This window comes from Apodemus sylvaticus, chromosome 22, assembly GCF_947179515.1.
Source record: "Apodemus sylvaticus chromosome 22, mApoSyl1.1, whole genome shotgun sequence".
NCBI lineage: Eukaryota > Metazoa > Chordata > Mammalia > Rodentia > Muridae > Apodemus > Apodemus sylvaticus.
Genome location: NC_067493.1, coordinates 21869089 through 21884262, shown reverse-complemented (window position 1 = coordinate 21884262; position 15174 = coordinate 21869089). Strand labels below are relative to the sequence as shown.

General features: G+C 48.8%; 1 protein-coding gene across 2 annotated transcripts in view; it reads right to left on the bottom strand.

Annotated features, from left to right (window-relative positions):
• The window catches only part of Smurf1 (SMAD specific E3 ubiquitin protein ligase 1), an 88169-nt gene that overhangs the window by 20228 nt on the left and 52767 nt on the right, over positions 1-15174 (bottom strand). For both annotated transcript variants that reach the window (XM_052167813.1, XM_052167815.1), the window contains exons 2-6: positions 5810-5848; positions 4368-4476; positions 2591-2724; positions 2375-2440; positions 793-868 (exon numbers count right to left, since the gene is read on the bottom strand). In XM_052167813.1, the coding sequence (XP_052023773.1) occupies positions 793-868; positions 2375-2440; positions 2591-2724; positions 4368-4476; positions 5810-5848 (424 nt within the window). The remainder of the gene's footprint in view (positions 1-792; positions 869-2374; positions 2441-2590; positions 2725-4367; positions 4477-5809; positions 5849-15174) is intronic.

Genomic DNA, 15174 nt, shown 5'->3' with positions numbered 1-15174 from the left:
TAACAACAACAACAATAATAATAAATAACATTAATCACCATCATCATCAAACACCAGTCAATGTTCAATTTTCTCTAATTGTCTTATAAATTGTGATTAAGACAAAGTCCAGGGTCTGGGGAGACAGCTCAGCTGGGAAAGTGTTTCCCGTGCAAACAAGGAGGACCTGACTCAAGTCCCAGCTAGTGTGGTGGTGTGGGCTTATAATCTGCACAGAGGAGAAGGAGACAGGCTCCCTGGTTGGCTAGCCTGGGCTAACTGGTGAGCCCCAAGTCAATGAAAGAGCCTGGCTAGAGAGCCAGGCTGATGCCTCCTAGGGAAGGACATCAAGGCTGACCTGCACCAGCACCAGCCAGTCCTTGGGCTTCTTTCTTTGTTTTTTATAGCTCAGGCTGGCCCAAAACTCAGGATCCTCCTGCCTCTGTCTCCTGAATGTTGATATTACAGGCATACACACAGCTAAACTGTCACCTCTAGTTGGTAGGAGCTTCCCTATGTTGGTTCCTGCGTCTCTGGGGTATAATCCCTTGGTTAATTATATCTTCCTTCATAAACTAGTGTGGTAGCTTGGAGTAGTTTTAGTCCACACAGCAGTATATGGTTTGATGCTTCTTTTCCACAGGGAAAGAAAACATGGTTGGTACCACAGTAGGCACCACGATAGGCACCACAGTAGACACTACTGTAGACACCACAGTAGGCACCACAGTAGACACTACTGTAGACACCACGGTAGGCACTACGGTAGGCATCACGGCCGGCATCACGCAGCACCACGGTAGGCATACATACCCTTCGTTTTCCAGCAGCCCTCTGCAGTCCACCACCGACCCTCCGCCGCCTATTCTGTCTCGGGTCTGTAAACTGACTGCAACACAAAAGAAGAGCCTGCGTTAGCACCCAGGGCTGCTCTAGACCCCTGCAGCACAGTGAGCCACGGACACGCCATAACCTATGTCCAGTACCATGAAAAGGAAGTGAGCTTACACCTCCCCTGTATTTCCACAGTGTGAAGCACCTCAGGCCAACCGCTGCACATACCACATAACCATTTCAACAGTCCTTGAAAGCAGGGAGCAGAAAAAGTACGGAGTTTCTCATGCCCATCCCCATAAAACTGAAGAACACAATATTTCATTGCATTAAGTTATTCCATCTTGCTGGGCAGTGGTGGAGCATGCCTTTAATCCCAGCACTTGGGAGGCAGAGGCAGGTGGATTTTTGAGTTCGAGGCCAGCCTGGTCTACAGAGTGAGTTCCAGGACAGCCAGGGCTACACAGAGAAACCCTGTCTTGAAAAAAACAAACAAACAAAAAAAATTTATTCCATCTTAAGAAGACTTAGCTTGCTAGGTGGTGGTGGCACATGCCTTTAATCCCAGCACTTGGGAGACAGAGGCAGGCGGATTTTTGAGTTCTAGGCCAGTTTGGTCTATAGGGTGAGTTCCAGGGCTACACAGAGAAACCCTGTCTCGAAAAACAAAACAAACAAACAAAAAAAACCAACAACAAAAACAACAACAACAACAAAAGACCTGGCTTATGTTTAGTGAAGGTACAAATGAACACCTTCAATCTAAGAAAACATTTATGTTCTAGCCTCACTGGTGCAGATAAGAAAAACGTTTTACTCCTAGGTTTTCAGTTGTTTGCTTTCTGTCCCGACACATTCCTCCACAAAGGAAAGAAGGAATTCCAAGTGGGACGCAGTGCATGAGAACTTATCCTCACGTTGCTTCTGGGCGGGGGCACTGCTCACTGCTGGCTTGGGACCTGAGGCATCTGGAGTAGGAGTGACTCAGCCTGGCTGCGGCTCCACTGCCTCTATGCTCCACACAGCCAGCATGTGCTTTCCCCTAACGCACTGCCAAGAACAGGGTGGGCAAGGGGACAGTGACTCAGAGAGGTCATTCCATTGGAATGCCTGCCGGCAAGGCAGCAACCAATTAACCTTTCTCTCCACACAATGGAGTCCTCTGACTGTAAGTCACGGTACACAGAGCTTGTCACACACGGTCTTTGCCTTTGCCATAGGATGGGGGCTTCCCAGAAAAGCCACACTCCAGCTCCTGCCCACGCGGCCTGAGCTCTCCTCACCCCTGTCAGGACAAGGGTCAACTGTCCATTCCTGTGCTGATTAGCACAACACTTATAAACCACAACTTCCCATCTCGACTGGAGTCACAGTAACTCAGTTTCAATGACAGGATGAAGGGAACCAGAGAAAAGAATGAAAACCACACAAGAGGAAAGGTTTAGTACTGGAGAGATGGCCCGATGTGGTCTGCCCTGGACGCCTGTCCCCCGTCGCTGGCATTGGGAGCAGGACGGTGGGTTCCATCCAAGTCCCTTTATGCAGATGAGAAAATTCTTACCCACTATTTGGCCACGAACTGCATCAGTATCTGAGGGATTTAGTTTGCATAGATCCAAACGCTGGTCTGCAAACAAACAATTCAAAACTTAACCCAAAGAACGTTAACTAGGGAGGAAGGCAGGAATTCTGTATTCGGCATTCAGATAAACGTAAGAAAGGGTGTCTCCTAAGCTCTGTGCGGTGCACTGCAGGGCAGAGCGCATTGGGTTCTTACAGCCAGTGTCTTTCAATCTGCTGATGGCATTGGAGAGCAGCCGCACGCAGCCCAGGAAGCCAGCCCCCTGCTTCTTGTTGATCTTCTTGTGGTTCCACACACTGATGGTTATAGAGTCAGTTTTGCCAACGTACCTGTGAGAGCACACACACTCATTCAGGTACTCTTCTCAACCATGAGGCCCTCAACTGCATGCACCTAGCTGCCTCAGAACCCGGGCTGCTGAGGGCGGAGCTGGCCATACCTCACTAGGCCTGGGGAAAAGACTCTAACCAGATACACAACCAGTGAGTGCAGGCAACCACGCTGCAATAAGCACTTTTTAAATTTGCTTTTTCCTTTGTTCATTTATTTACTGTACTAGAGATCGAACCAAGGGTCTCACAGGAGCCAAAGCAAGCCCTCTACCTCTGAGCCACACCCCTGACCCCTGACTGGCAAGAGTTGTACTGAAGTGACGAACAATAGGCAGGTGTTCTATACCTAAGCCACATGCCCAATCCATCCCAACCCCCCTAAAAAGAAAAAAAAAACATACAAATACAAACAAAAACAAAAAACTTTTTAATTCTGAGATGGAATTCAAGTTGCCCAGGTTGGTGCTCTGAAGCAATTTCCTTGGAATTGAAATATTCTACACCAGAATTGAGACTCAGGAAATTCTAAAGGAATCTCATAAAAACACAGGAAGTAAGCAACTCACAAGTCTCAGGAAGTCCCGAAACTTACCAGATTCACAAGATCTCTCCCTCCCAGCCCTCCCAGAGTTGTATGGTAGGGACTGCTGAGCTGCCAGAAAGTTCCACAGACAACAGGGCCCAGCTTCCAGAGGGCATCGCGGGTGCTGGGGTGGGCTTTCAGAACTGCAGCCGCTCCTGAGTCAGCCCTCACCGCCCTCCTACAAGTGAGCCCAGTGTGCTCATCAAGTCAGCAAGTGGACCGTAGTCATTACCTTGGTCTGTCTCTGTTTGCATCTCCCCACATAAGAGCCAGATTGAACTGGCTCTGTAAACTAGGCAGAGACTTGCAATGCTCCTGTCTCAGCCTCCAGAAGTGCCAGCACTCCAGGCTGATAGCACCAGGCCCAGCACATGATAAGATCTTGTAAAGAGGTTGACTATGCTCTCACACTCTAGAAGACAGTGACCCAGGCTTAACAGAAAACACTGGGGCTGCTTACAATTTCACTGTCCATCCAAAATGCACAAAGGTACAAGGACCAAGATAATGATCCTACTAGATTCTAGAGCACGTCCACAGAGAGAACTATCAGGATGCACGGCAGTCCAAGCCATGTGACGAAAATAACAAAACGCAAGTGCTACTAAAAAACCCACCACCCCTGTGCACCCAGTGCAGTTCATGTTAATAATCGCTGTGCAGGGACATGTAGCCACATAGAAACATGGCCCTAAATTTGGAATCAGTATACAAAACCATATGCTGGGTTGCTTTTTAGTTGTAAACATGGTTTCACTTAAAAAAAAAAAGTAGTACCCTGGGGCAGGAATCATAATGGCTCCTGTTTGGTTGGTTGATTTTCTGCTAACATGACAAGGCAGTTGACATGTCCAAGATCACAGTGCCACTGTGCTAAGGGCCAACAAACACCAAGACATCAGGGGAGGCTGACTAGGGAGTCAGCAACATGCGATCGCTTCAAGTCTTTGGTTTCCAATAAAGTCAACCATCTTTTTTCTTTCTCTAAATCTCTCCTCCAAGCCTGACTCTTTCTTTTCTGTAGCCCCAGGGCCTCCCAGGGAGGGGTTTGACTCACAGGTCATAGTGCTGGTTCCACTTTGGGTCCAGGGTGTTTTTCACAGTGTCGGTTGAGTGGCACTGCCCAGAGCCGTCCACAACAATCTTGGCAAAGGGGTCGGGGAGTCCTGGGGAGAGAGAGCAGACATACACGGATGTGGTGACAGTCCACCTGGTGGCACAGTGGCATCTTACAGCAGAGTGGCAGATTCCCCCTTGGGATAAGGCTTGCACATGTCACGCCTCACTGTCTCTCTTTGGTTATCTCCATTAGCAAAGGGAGTCTGAGCCTTGTGCTGCACCTTCATACGTGGATAAGCAGAAAAGCATGAAAACAGGCTCAAATCCAAATGTCCATCTCTGGTGAGTTTTACATTTTAAAAGTTACTTTTGTGTGTGTGTGTGTGCGCGCACATGTGTGTGGGTACTAAGAATATGTGTATATATATGCATGCACATGTGTGTAGGTACTGCAAAGGCTTACAAGTGTCAGATTTCCTGAGCTAGACAAACACTAGACACCTCCCCCACCACCAAGCAATCTGTCTGTTGAGCCAGCCCAACTCTGATCATCACTAAAGGGACTGACGACTGAATGTAGAAACATGATCTATCAAGTACACGTCTCAAAAGTCACAGTCCCCAGAAATGTCACTGATCTTCTGCCTGTGCTAACTGTGGCATCACAGTGCCAGTCTCCACGTCGCATGTGAACGCATCAGGTTTGATGTTACACAGGCAGCAAGGACGGGGCTTTGGAGAGGGACTGAGCTGCGGGCCACTGCTGTGGAGTTTCCTGGCTACTTGGAAAAAGCCTTTGCGCCTAAGTCTCTTCATCCTGAAGTGTAGACGACGATGATGAAGATGACGCTACTTAGGCAGCAAGCCCACGGGGATGGGGACGTGGGAGTTTCAGGGCTGTAGGCGCTGACTTCACAGAGGGTGAGGCACACTCAGGGGTGCAGTCCTCAGCCCTTTACAGTCCCTCCCTTGCAGATGCTTTAAAATGGAATTTATTTTGTAAAACTGGATTGGCAATTTTAGCCAAGCCACTTACATCATAAATGCCTCGTTTGTATTTGAGAGAGAGCAGGGTCCTACTAGCTACCAGATCAGGAAGCGGGGGATGTGGGCATGGCTGTGATGGGGGAGGAGACCTGTGCTGGGGGCAGCCAGGAGACATTGGTCAAGCTCTGGGCTCCTAGACTCTTACAAGACCACACCCACTGTTTTGTTTTTTAAATTAAATGTCAGAGGCCAACAAGATCTAAATTCAATCCCTGGTAGCAATATGGTGGAAGATGAGACTTCCTGCAAGTTGTCCTCTGACCTCCACATGCATGCTATGAGAAACACACACATGCACACACATGCATGCACACACATGCACAGGTGCTCACATGCATATATTTTCAGAAGTACATAAACTGTATTATATAAAACAAAGCTGGGTGTACTTACTGAAGAAGTCTTTCTTTGCAAGGTTCTTGGCACACAACACTGAAAACAAGCAGACACTGGAGTTAACATTGATACAGCAAACTTCTTAGCGTTTGTAATGGGAGGGGGAAAAAATCACAGTGATCTCTCAAGTTGTGTCATGTTAGACAAACATCCCTAGCAACTATCTAAGAAGTATCTTTCCTCAAATTAGGAAATCAACAAATTTAAACACTGTAATTTAAGCTTAAAACATTAACTGCACAGACATAGAGATGGAATTACTAGTATGTTTTAAAGCTACATAAACACCATTTGAAAAAGAGCCAGTGCATTTACCTTTACAGAGCTGCTAACAACAAAGGGAACAATGCACTCTGGGTATTCTGATAAAGAACACTATGCATGTATAAACGTTGGTACACTGGAGGCTGGAAACAGGAAAGAGTAGTAGAAAATACAGAGCTTTAGCAGAGCGTTGTGGGAAGAGTAAAAGGCTGCATATTCAGATGCTGCACAGGAGCCGGGCGATGGTGGCCCACACCTCTCATCCCAGCACTTGGGAGGCAGAGGCAGGTGGATTTCTGAGTTCAAGGCCAGCCTGGTCTACAGAGTCCCAGGACAGCCAGGGCTACACAGAGAAACCCTGTCTTGAAAAACAAAACAACAACAAAGGAGACCCGGAAGGGGAGCAGGTGGCTGTAAAGGGCTGGCAAGAAGGCTCAGCAGGTAAAGGGGCTTTCCACCAAGCCTGATGACCTGAGTTCAATCCCCAGGACCCACAGATAGAGAGAACAGACTGCTGTAAATTGTTGTTGTGTGAGCTCCCATGCACCCCCTCCACATAAATAAATGAATAAATGAATGAATGAATGAATGAATGATACAACTTTAAAGAAGGTAAACAGTACTGGCAGACAGCAAGAATGTAACTGACAGTATTACCACCACCACCACCACCACCACCACCACCACCACCACCACCACCACCACCACCACCACCATTATCGGATGAGTGAAGGACTCAACCTGTACTCATAGCCATCGTGAGGTGAGGCAGGAAGACAGCCTGAGCTACTTAATGAGTTCCATGTCAGCCTGAGCTCCATGGCCAGGGCCTGTCTCAGACAGACAGACAGACGGATACACAGATAAATGAGAGGTGAATAGATGATATATCTTGCCACACATCTGCCCCAGGGCGGGAGGGAACACAGAGGAGACAGCGCCCTGTCCTGCTGGGCCGTTTCACCAGCCTTGCTGTCTGTCAAAGACATGGTGCTTGTGCTGCACTGGGCGCTTCTCTAAGAAACAGGCGTAGGGACGTCACCCACACAGGACACAATTCCCCCACTTAAACAGCACATGAACAGATCACCACAATCAGTTTTCACATGTTTAATGGCTCCAAAAGAAGTGTGTTCCGAACCCGAGGCAACAACCCGCCTGCTCCTGGCTCTGACAACATGCCGGATTCTGAGCATTTCTGATGACTGGAGCAACAGGCTGGATGGTGGCTGAAGGCTGATACCGCGTTAACTGTGCAAACACGAACTCTCCCATGGGGAAAGCCCTGGGTCTGATCCCAGACTACATAAACCAGGTGCAGACTACATACCCAGAATCTAGCACCCGGGAGGTGTAGTCAGGGGGGGTCAGGAGTTGAAGGTCATCCTCAGCTACGCAGTAAGTTCAAGGCCAGCCTGGGTTACATTAGATTTTATCAATAAATAAATCTGCTCCAGTGGCTTCCCCTTTCAAACTCTGAACCAAGCACACCGGGACCTCTATCCCCACATGACTTGCCAAGGCTGGGCCCCAGTTTTCTGAGGCACTGGAATCCAGACACTTCTTAATGGAGTAATTCTGATCTCATTTTTGAAAAATAAGAATCATCATTCATATTCACAAAGCTACTGATGTTTTTCATTTAGAGCTCATTTCCGTGGAATCTGGTTACATCATAAAATGGTCTTAGTAATGTCAGTGCGAAGAAGACCTTGCCTTGGTTTGTGTACAGGGTCACTGAGGGCCACTGAGGTCTACTTTAAAGAGACAGAATTTCTTCTGCTAAAATAATGTTTGTCAATTTGCAATCTCTGTCCTCTCTTGATCCTCCTGCCTCCCCAGGAGAGAGGGATAACGGAAGTTCACTCTTCCTATAATGCAAAGCGCCACTGTACAAACAGTGGTCTCATCACCTTTACCACAGGGCAACTATGTTACTCCAGCCTAGCTGGAACTCGCTATGGAGACCAGACTGGCCTCCAACTCACAGAGATCCTCCTGCCCCATCCCCCACCCCAGCCTGGGGTTAACTGGTTTCCCCACTACGCCTGGCTCTGCAACTTGTTTTTAAACAAACTCATTTATGCCCTAGTTACCCGTGGGGCTCGTGGGACATCACAATGGGGAAAGGACATTTCCTCAGACAGGTTGGCAGAGTGCTTGCCGCCTGGGCTTGATCCTCACACCTCGTAAGCCCTGTGTGGTAGTCCAGGCCTGCAAAGGCAGCACCAGGAAGTAGAAGCAGGGGGATCGGGTGCATAAGGTCAGTCATCCTTAGCCTTGTAAAGAGACAGAGGCCAGGATGGGCTACAGGAGAACTGGTATTTTTTTAAAAGCAAAAAAGTAAAAGGCAGAGAAAAGTTAGGAAATGAACAGACAACTCAGCTTCCTCTCCAGGGAGGCACAGTGCAGGGCCGAGGGGCTGCCATTGGGCTGTTTGGGTTCCCATGGAGACTGGGTCTAGCCTTGGACCCATTACACAGCAGGGGTGGGGGTTGCCTCTGGACTCCAGTCTCCTGCGGTCACCTCCATGACGCCATGCCATTCCTATCCCCAGTTCCCACCATTGTGTATTCTCTCCTCCCACAGGCGTGCACCACCTGGGAAGTGGCCCTGACCGAGTCCCTCTTGCCTCCCACGGTTTCCTGGGTTTCCTGAGACATGCCACTGTTGCTCACCCTTTGTGACACCATCAACAACACAAGTTGAGAGCTTTATTCCGGCTGGAGAAAGGCTCAGACCCGGTGGCGGTTCACTGCTTTCTATTATCTGTTCCCAGAAACCGTTGCTGTAACTTTAAATTTTGTTTTGTTTGGGGGATCCAACATAGCTCATACTGAGTTCAAACTCAAGACAGCAATCCTCCTGCCTCAGCCTCCCAAGTGCAGGAATTACAGCTACTCTGTTTGCCTGTCTATTGCATTCCTTTGACGTGTCTTTCTTCCTCTTTGATATCTGAGTTCACCACCTTCCTTTTCTGTGTCTCCTCAGTCTGTCTTTGCTCTGCGTGTTCATGTCTGTATGTACTGCGTGTGTGTGCACATGTCTGTAGGTACACACACACATGTGCAAGACACATGCAGAGGCCAGAGACTGATGTTGATGTTTTCTTCAATCCCTTATTAATTTTTAAATATTTATGAGTCAGTATGTGTATGTCTTGTGCGTGTTTGCACACAGGTGTATAAGCCACAGAAAGTGTGTGCAATTAGTTCTCCTTTACCCTTCCGTGAGACCTGGGAATCGAACTCATGGCATCTGGACTTGCAAGGCAAGCACCTGTCCCAACGAGCCATCTCACTGGATCCCTAGGTTTTGCTGTTGTTGTCTGGCTTTGGCAGGGTTTCTCATTGAATCTACCGCTCAATACTTTGGCTAAACCAGGTAGCAGCAGCCCCAAGATCTGCCAGCACGTTTCTATGACCCCAGCCTGGGATTACATGTGTGTACCATGGCACCAAGCTTTTCATGCAGTCACCATGCAGCCCAGGGTGGCCTGGAACTATGTAAGCAGTCTGGCATGAAGCTGCCACGTCCAGCGTCACCCCAGGTACTGGGACCTCAGGCGTGCATGAGTGCGCCTGGCCGCAGGCCCACCTTCTCAAGTACTTCATGTTTCAGTGACCCACTGTATGATCTCACTCTGCACAACACACTTCTGTGTTCTGGGGTGTCCCATCCCTCATGTCACAAGTCTTCCCCACTAGTCCTTACTCTTTAATCCTGGATACCCCAGAACTGAATCGGGCTGCGGACAGGACTCCCACGGCGCCCCTCAGGAGCACTGTCACCAGCCCCAATGAGCACAGTCTACACAGCATCCAACTAGTCTCTTAAGTAGCTTTGCCATGCTCTGACCTTTGTCATGTTCCCATCTCACAACGTTCTGTAATTAAGATGACAAAACTCTGAGAGCGTCAACTTCACACCCCGGCCATGCTGTGTGAATACCCACACTGACATACCCGCCCTAACTGACCTGGTCACCAGTCACCTACTCTCTTCTAATCACATTTTGAGAAGCTCATGATTGAAGGAGCATGGCGGCAGAGGCTTGGTGTGGAGGCAGGAGGATCAAGAGTTACAGGCCTCCCTGGTCTGGCATCTGCCTCTAAAAGGAAGAAGAAAAAAGAAGCTCAGGCTTGAACACTCATCATGTAGGTGGCCTTGCCACCCCAGTGAGGTGGGCTGCTCTGAAATAGGAGGATTCTGTCCTTAGAATGGTCTAGCTGGGCACCCGCTATAGCACGCACTCACAGACAGGGGCAACAGCTCTGGAGCACTGGGATTATAGGTGTGCAAAACCACCACCCTGTAATACTCTTAAAAAACAATACCACCACCCTACAATACTCTTAAAAAACAACAACAACAACAACAACAACAAACCCCAAATTTTACTGAAAAAGAAAAAAGTAAGTTAACCAATCAACCAGCATATAGCATCGCACTGCAGCGCCTGTCTAGGTAGATAACTCGGGATCTATGCAGGATGTCAGCTGCAGCCCAGGCAGAGCTGACTGAGCGAGCGCTGAGCCACCTGCCAAGCTCTTCACCCTGGCCCTCAGCAACTCCCCACACAAACACGAGCACTCCACTAAACGGAAAACACCGTGTTCTTCTTGCGTCATGTTACAAAGGGACAGGAACGCCTGTGGACTCTGGCCATGGGAGTGTGAGGTGCTGGCTGCACTTTGCCCCACAACCTGCAAGGTGAGGCTGCTGGAGCAGGATGGCCTGGGTTCCCTGCGGGACCTGAGGTGTCAGCCCTTGCCTGTCCCCACCCTCCACCCACTGCTGCCACCTATGAACACCTGCGTCACTTAATCACTATGCCACGTTTGGGCTTAGGAGATGGCCCAGCTGGCCTGACAGCCTCAATTCAAACCCTGGCCCATGCGACGGAAGATGACTAACTCCCATAAGTTGTTCTCTGACTCACATACACTCTCACTCTCTCTTTCCCTCTCACCCCCCCTCTCACACATACATACACACACACACACACACACACACACAGAAATGTACTTCAAGTCTGTTGTTGTTTTATAAAGCACTTCTACTTGTTCTCCTAGGATGTGGCAGCACGAGCCCAGGGCGGGGTTCCTTTTCTAACTCCATGGATTAAACAGTCTGACTCAGTGGCTGCGTGCTGGTTTCTACCATTGTACCAGAAGCCAATGGCACAGGACCCGGAAATTCACCTACTACAGGGTGAACTTATGGGAGTTAGTCACCACCAGGTACCACTGTTCTCCTCAGAAGCCTGTGGCCCTGGCTAGACATCCATTTGCACCGGAAAGCTGGGACTTCCTTCTTCACCACTCTGTCCCCATGGCCCAGAATAATACTTGCTACACAGAGAGACTTTAGAGGCAGCTGCTTAACAGATGAACCAGGCAATAACCTAGTATATCTGTCACTGCCTACCTAGCCACCCAACAGACAGAGAGAGGGCAGACACTGTACTCTGAGCATAGCACAAGGCCCAGCGTCAACTAGGGATCAATAAATGTTGAGAAGAAGCCAACCGTTCTTGGTTGGCTGAGTGAATGGACGAGATCTGCGAGAGCGGCCACAGCGCTGCCCCTGGATCCCATGCCCATTTCCCCAAGACTGGAGTCAAAGCGCGGTGGCCCTGCATCCTGCTATCCAACAAAGCTCATTCTTCAGAGTGAGCTGCCATTTCCTAAGGTGCCGTTAGTGACAAGAGGCTCCCAGTAGTAGAAAGAGAACGTTCTATAGTTTCAAACCATTACAAGGAGAGGAAAGTTCACAGCAAAAAGGATGCACTAAAACCCCAAGGACTATGGAACTTTGAAGAGCGTCTCAAGAGCTGTTTTTACACCTTATGGGATGTTCTCTAAGGATTTATTTGTTAGAATGCTGAGTTCTAAGAAATTCATAATCCAGCTATGTGGTTCCTAAATTTTACTTCTTGCAAGGCCTTGTACAACACAAACAAGCCTTCTACCTCAGAGCCACACCCCAGTCCCTCCCTAGGAGATTCTCTCTCTCTCTCTCTTTTTTTTTTTTTTTGGTTTTACAAGACAGAGTTTCTCTTTGTAGTCCTGGCTGTCCTGGAACTCACTCTGTAGACCAGGCTGGCCTCAAACTCAGAAATCCGCCTGCCTCTGCCTCCCAAGTGCTGGGATTATAGGCGTGCGCCACCACACCCAGCTTCTCTGGGAGATTCTAAGCAGTGGCTCTACCACTGAGCGGCATCCACAGCCCCTCCCTGGGGGATTCCAGGCAGGGGCTCTACCACTGAGCCACACCCCCAGCCCCTCCCTGGGAGATTCTAGGCAAGGGCTCTACCACTGAGCCAGGACACCCCCCCCCTCGCTACTGGGAGATTCCAGGCAGGGGCTCTACAGTTGAGCCATGTCCCAGCCCCTCCCTAGGGATCTGCACCAACCCCTAAATGTTGCTTTTTAATCCCCTGAATCAGCCCTCCTGAAACAGGATAGCTCCTTTCTGGGAAAAGAAGTTGGCCTCACAGGGCACAATTTGCAGGGCTCCTGTTTCTCTTTCATTTCTTCTCAACTATCCCTTGCTGTACGCCACAGTTTTGGAAGATAAGAAATCAGTCTCACTTAGAGCCTGTCTCAATAGAACAATTCCCATCCTTGGTGGTTTGAATGAGAATGTAAGAATGGCCCCCACAGGCACATATATTTGAATGCTTGCTCTACAGTTGGTTTTGGTTGGACTGTTTGGGAAAGACTAGGAGGTGTGCACTGGGTGCACTTCGGGGTTCCAGCTAGCGCTCACTCGCTCGCTCCTCCCACCTTGTCTGAGGATCTGTGTACGCTCGCAGCTCCTTCTCCAGCACCACACATGCCCTTGCTGCTACCATATTCCCACCAAGATGGACTCCAATGCCCTGAAACCATGAGCCCTAAATGAAACACTTTCTTTTTATAAGTTGCATTGGACATGGTATTTTGTCATAGCAATAAAAAAATAACTAAAACACTATGCCAGGTTCTGTCTCTCTCCCACTGAGTTTCAACAAAGTGTTTCTCAACTGTGGTCAACAAAAACACAACATTTATAGGTAAAATACAGATTGCCTTGCCTTGGATTAAAGAAAGGCTTGCATTTTATCAGTCAAAGTTTTAACTAAATACTATAACCCAGAAGTATTCAGGACCAACTAGCTACTGAATGCTGTCTTCACGTAACTGTTTATTTCTCCTTTCCAATGTCAGTAATTCAAATGTCACATATAGGGCCAAGGATGTGTCCCCATCTCCTAAGAAGCTCAGGGCAATTCTACAACCAGGAGCTTAGGAACAGTTTGTAAAGTGGATGCTTCCAACACCACCCTAGGGAATAGACTGTCGCCCAGACAACCATCTGACCCATCCGTGTCCTCGCCAGAAGCACTCAATGAAATCTGTCAATGGAATGCACTGGGCTGTTGGCACATCCTGTTATGTGAGAATTTAAAAATACAATCTACTTCCCTTCGGTGGAGCAGTCGCAGCAGACAGCACGAGTTAGCTGCTCACAGGGTAAGCAGTCACTGTCCGTGCAACACCTCTACCCGTGGTTACTACTCTACATCTTTAACTGATCACAGAAAACTAAGGCTACTGGGAATGACCTGCTGGAGCGCTTGCCCGGCACACAGGCAGCCCCGTGGTCCACCCCAGCATCACGTGAGCCAGGCGTGATGGCGCATGCGTGAACTGACAGCACTTGGGAGGGGGAGGCCAAGGGGTCAGAAGTTCAAAGTCAGGTCTATGCAGTGCGCTGGAAACTAGCCTAGGCCCTGAGAGACCTGGGTGGGAGAGAAAGAGCGGAGGGGGCCCTCCCCTGAACAGCTTACTATTAAAGCCAGCGAGGAAGAGCTGTGTGTTCTGAGCAGCAACGTATTTTCACATTTAACCAAAGCGTTACTGGCGGAGGACCACACACCAACGTCTGATGGGAGCTCTGAGGACACGGGCACCAAGAAAAACAAAGGCTGCTTGTCCTCGCCAGACCCCAAGGGCCTGCCTCTCAGGCAGAGTGAACTAAGATCACTTTCGGGTTTTTTTTTGTTTTTCACTTTTTACAACTGCTTAAAACTGATTTCTCAGGCTGTGCTGGCCTCCTAAGGTTGTGTAGTATAAAACAAAATCTTCCGGAAGAGCAAAGAGCTTTACACCCCAGCTGTCTCTCAATGGACAAAATGGATCTCATCATCACCCTAGAAGAGAAACTTCATTCCACCGCCTGAAAGTGTCCCGTTATCAGAAGAAGAATTTCCCTTGAATCCAAACCTCCTGACCTCACTCTTGGTTTAGCTTAGTTTTGTTTTTTAAGCACGTCTCACTATTTAGCCCGGGCTGGCCCCCAGCCTCCAGAGTGCCAGGACAACAGGCATGCGCCACCAGCCCTGGCTCCAGATGACTGCATTCACCTAAGCCATGGCTTTCTTTTGATGTGGCTGAGAGAATAACGGGGAAGGCTGTGATTCCACAGATAAAAGCTGAGTAAATCAGTCTCCAATTCCAGCCTCAGACCAGGCAGAAAAACAAACGGGGGTGGGGGTGTGTGGGGGGGGGAAGCCATAGTAAATAATAGCAAGAGACACTGCTGTCAGAATTCTCTCTTTTGGCTGCTGTCCCATCTCACCAGCCCAAGGACTACATTAATAAATTCGCAGTGTTCCTTCTCAAGCTGCAGAGACGGCTCAAGGGTTAAGAGCACTGACTGCTCTTCTGAAGGTTCTGAGTTCAAATCCCAGCAATCACATGGCGGCTCACAACCATCTGTAATGAGATGAGTGAAGACAGCTACAGTGTACTTAGATATAACAATAAATAAATCTTTGGGCCAGAGTGAGCAGCGGTCCTGAGCTGAGTTCCCTGCAACCCACATGAAGACTTACAACCATCTGTACAGCTACAATGTATACTTTCTGTTTGTTTATTTGTTTGTTTTTTGGTGTTTTGGATTTGGGTTTTACAGGACAGGGTTTCTCTGTATAGCCCTGGCTATCCTGGAACTCACTCTGTAGAGCAGGCTGATCTCGAACTCAGAAATTCTCCTGCCTCTGCCTCCCAAGTGCTGGGATTAAAGGCGTGCACCATCACTGCCTGGCT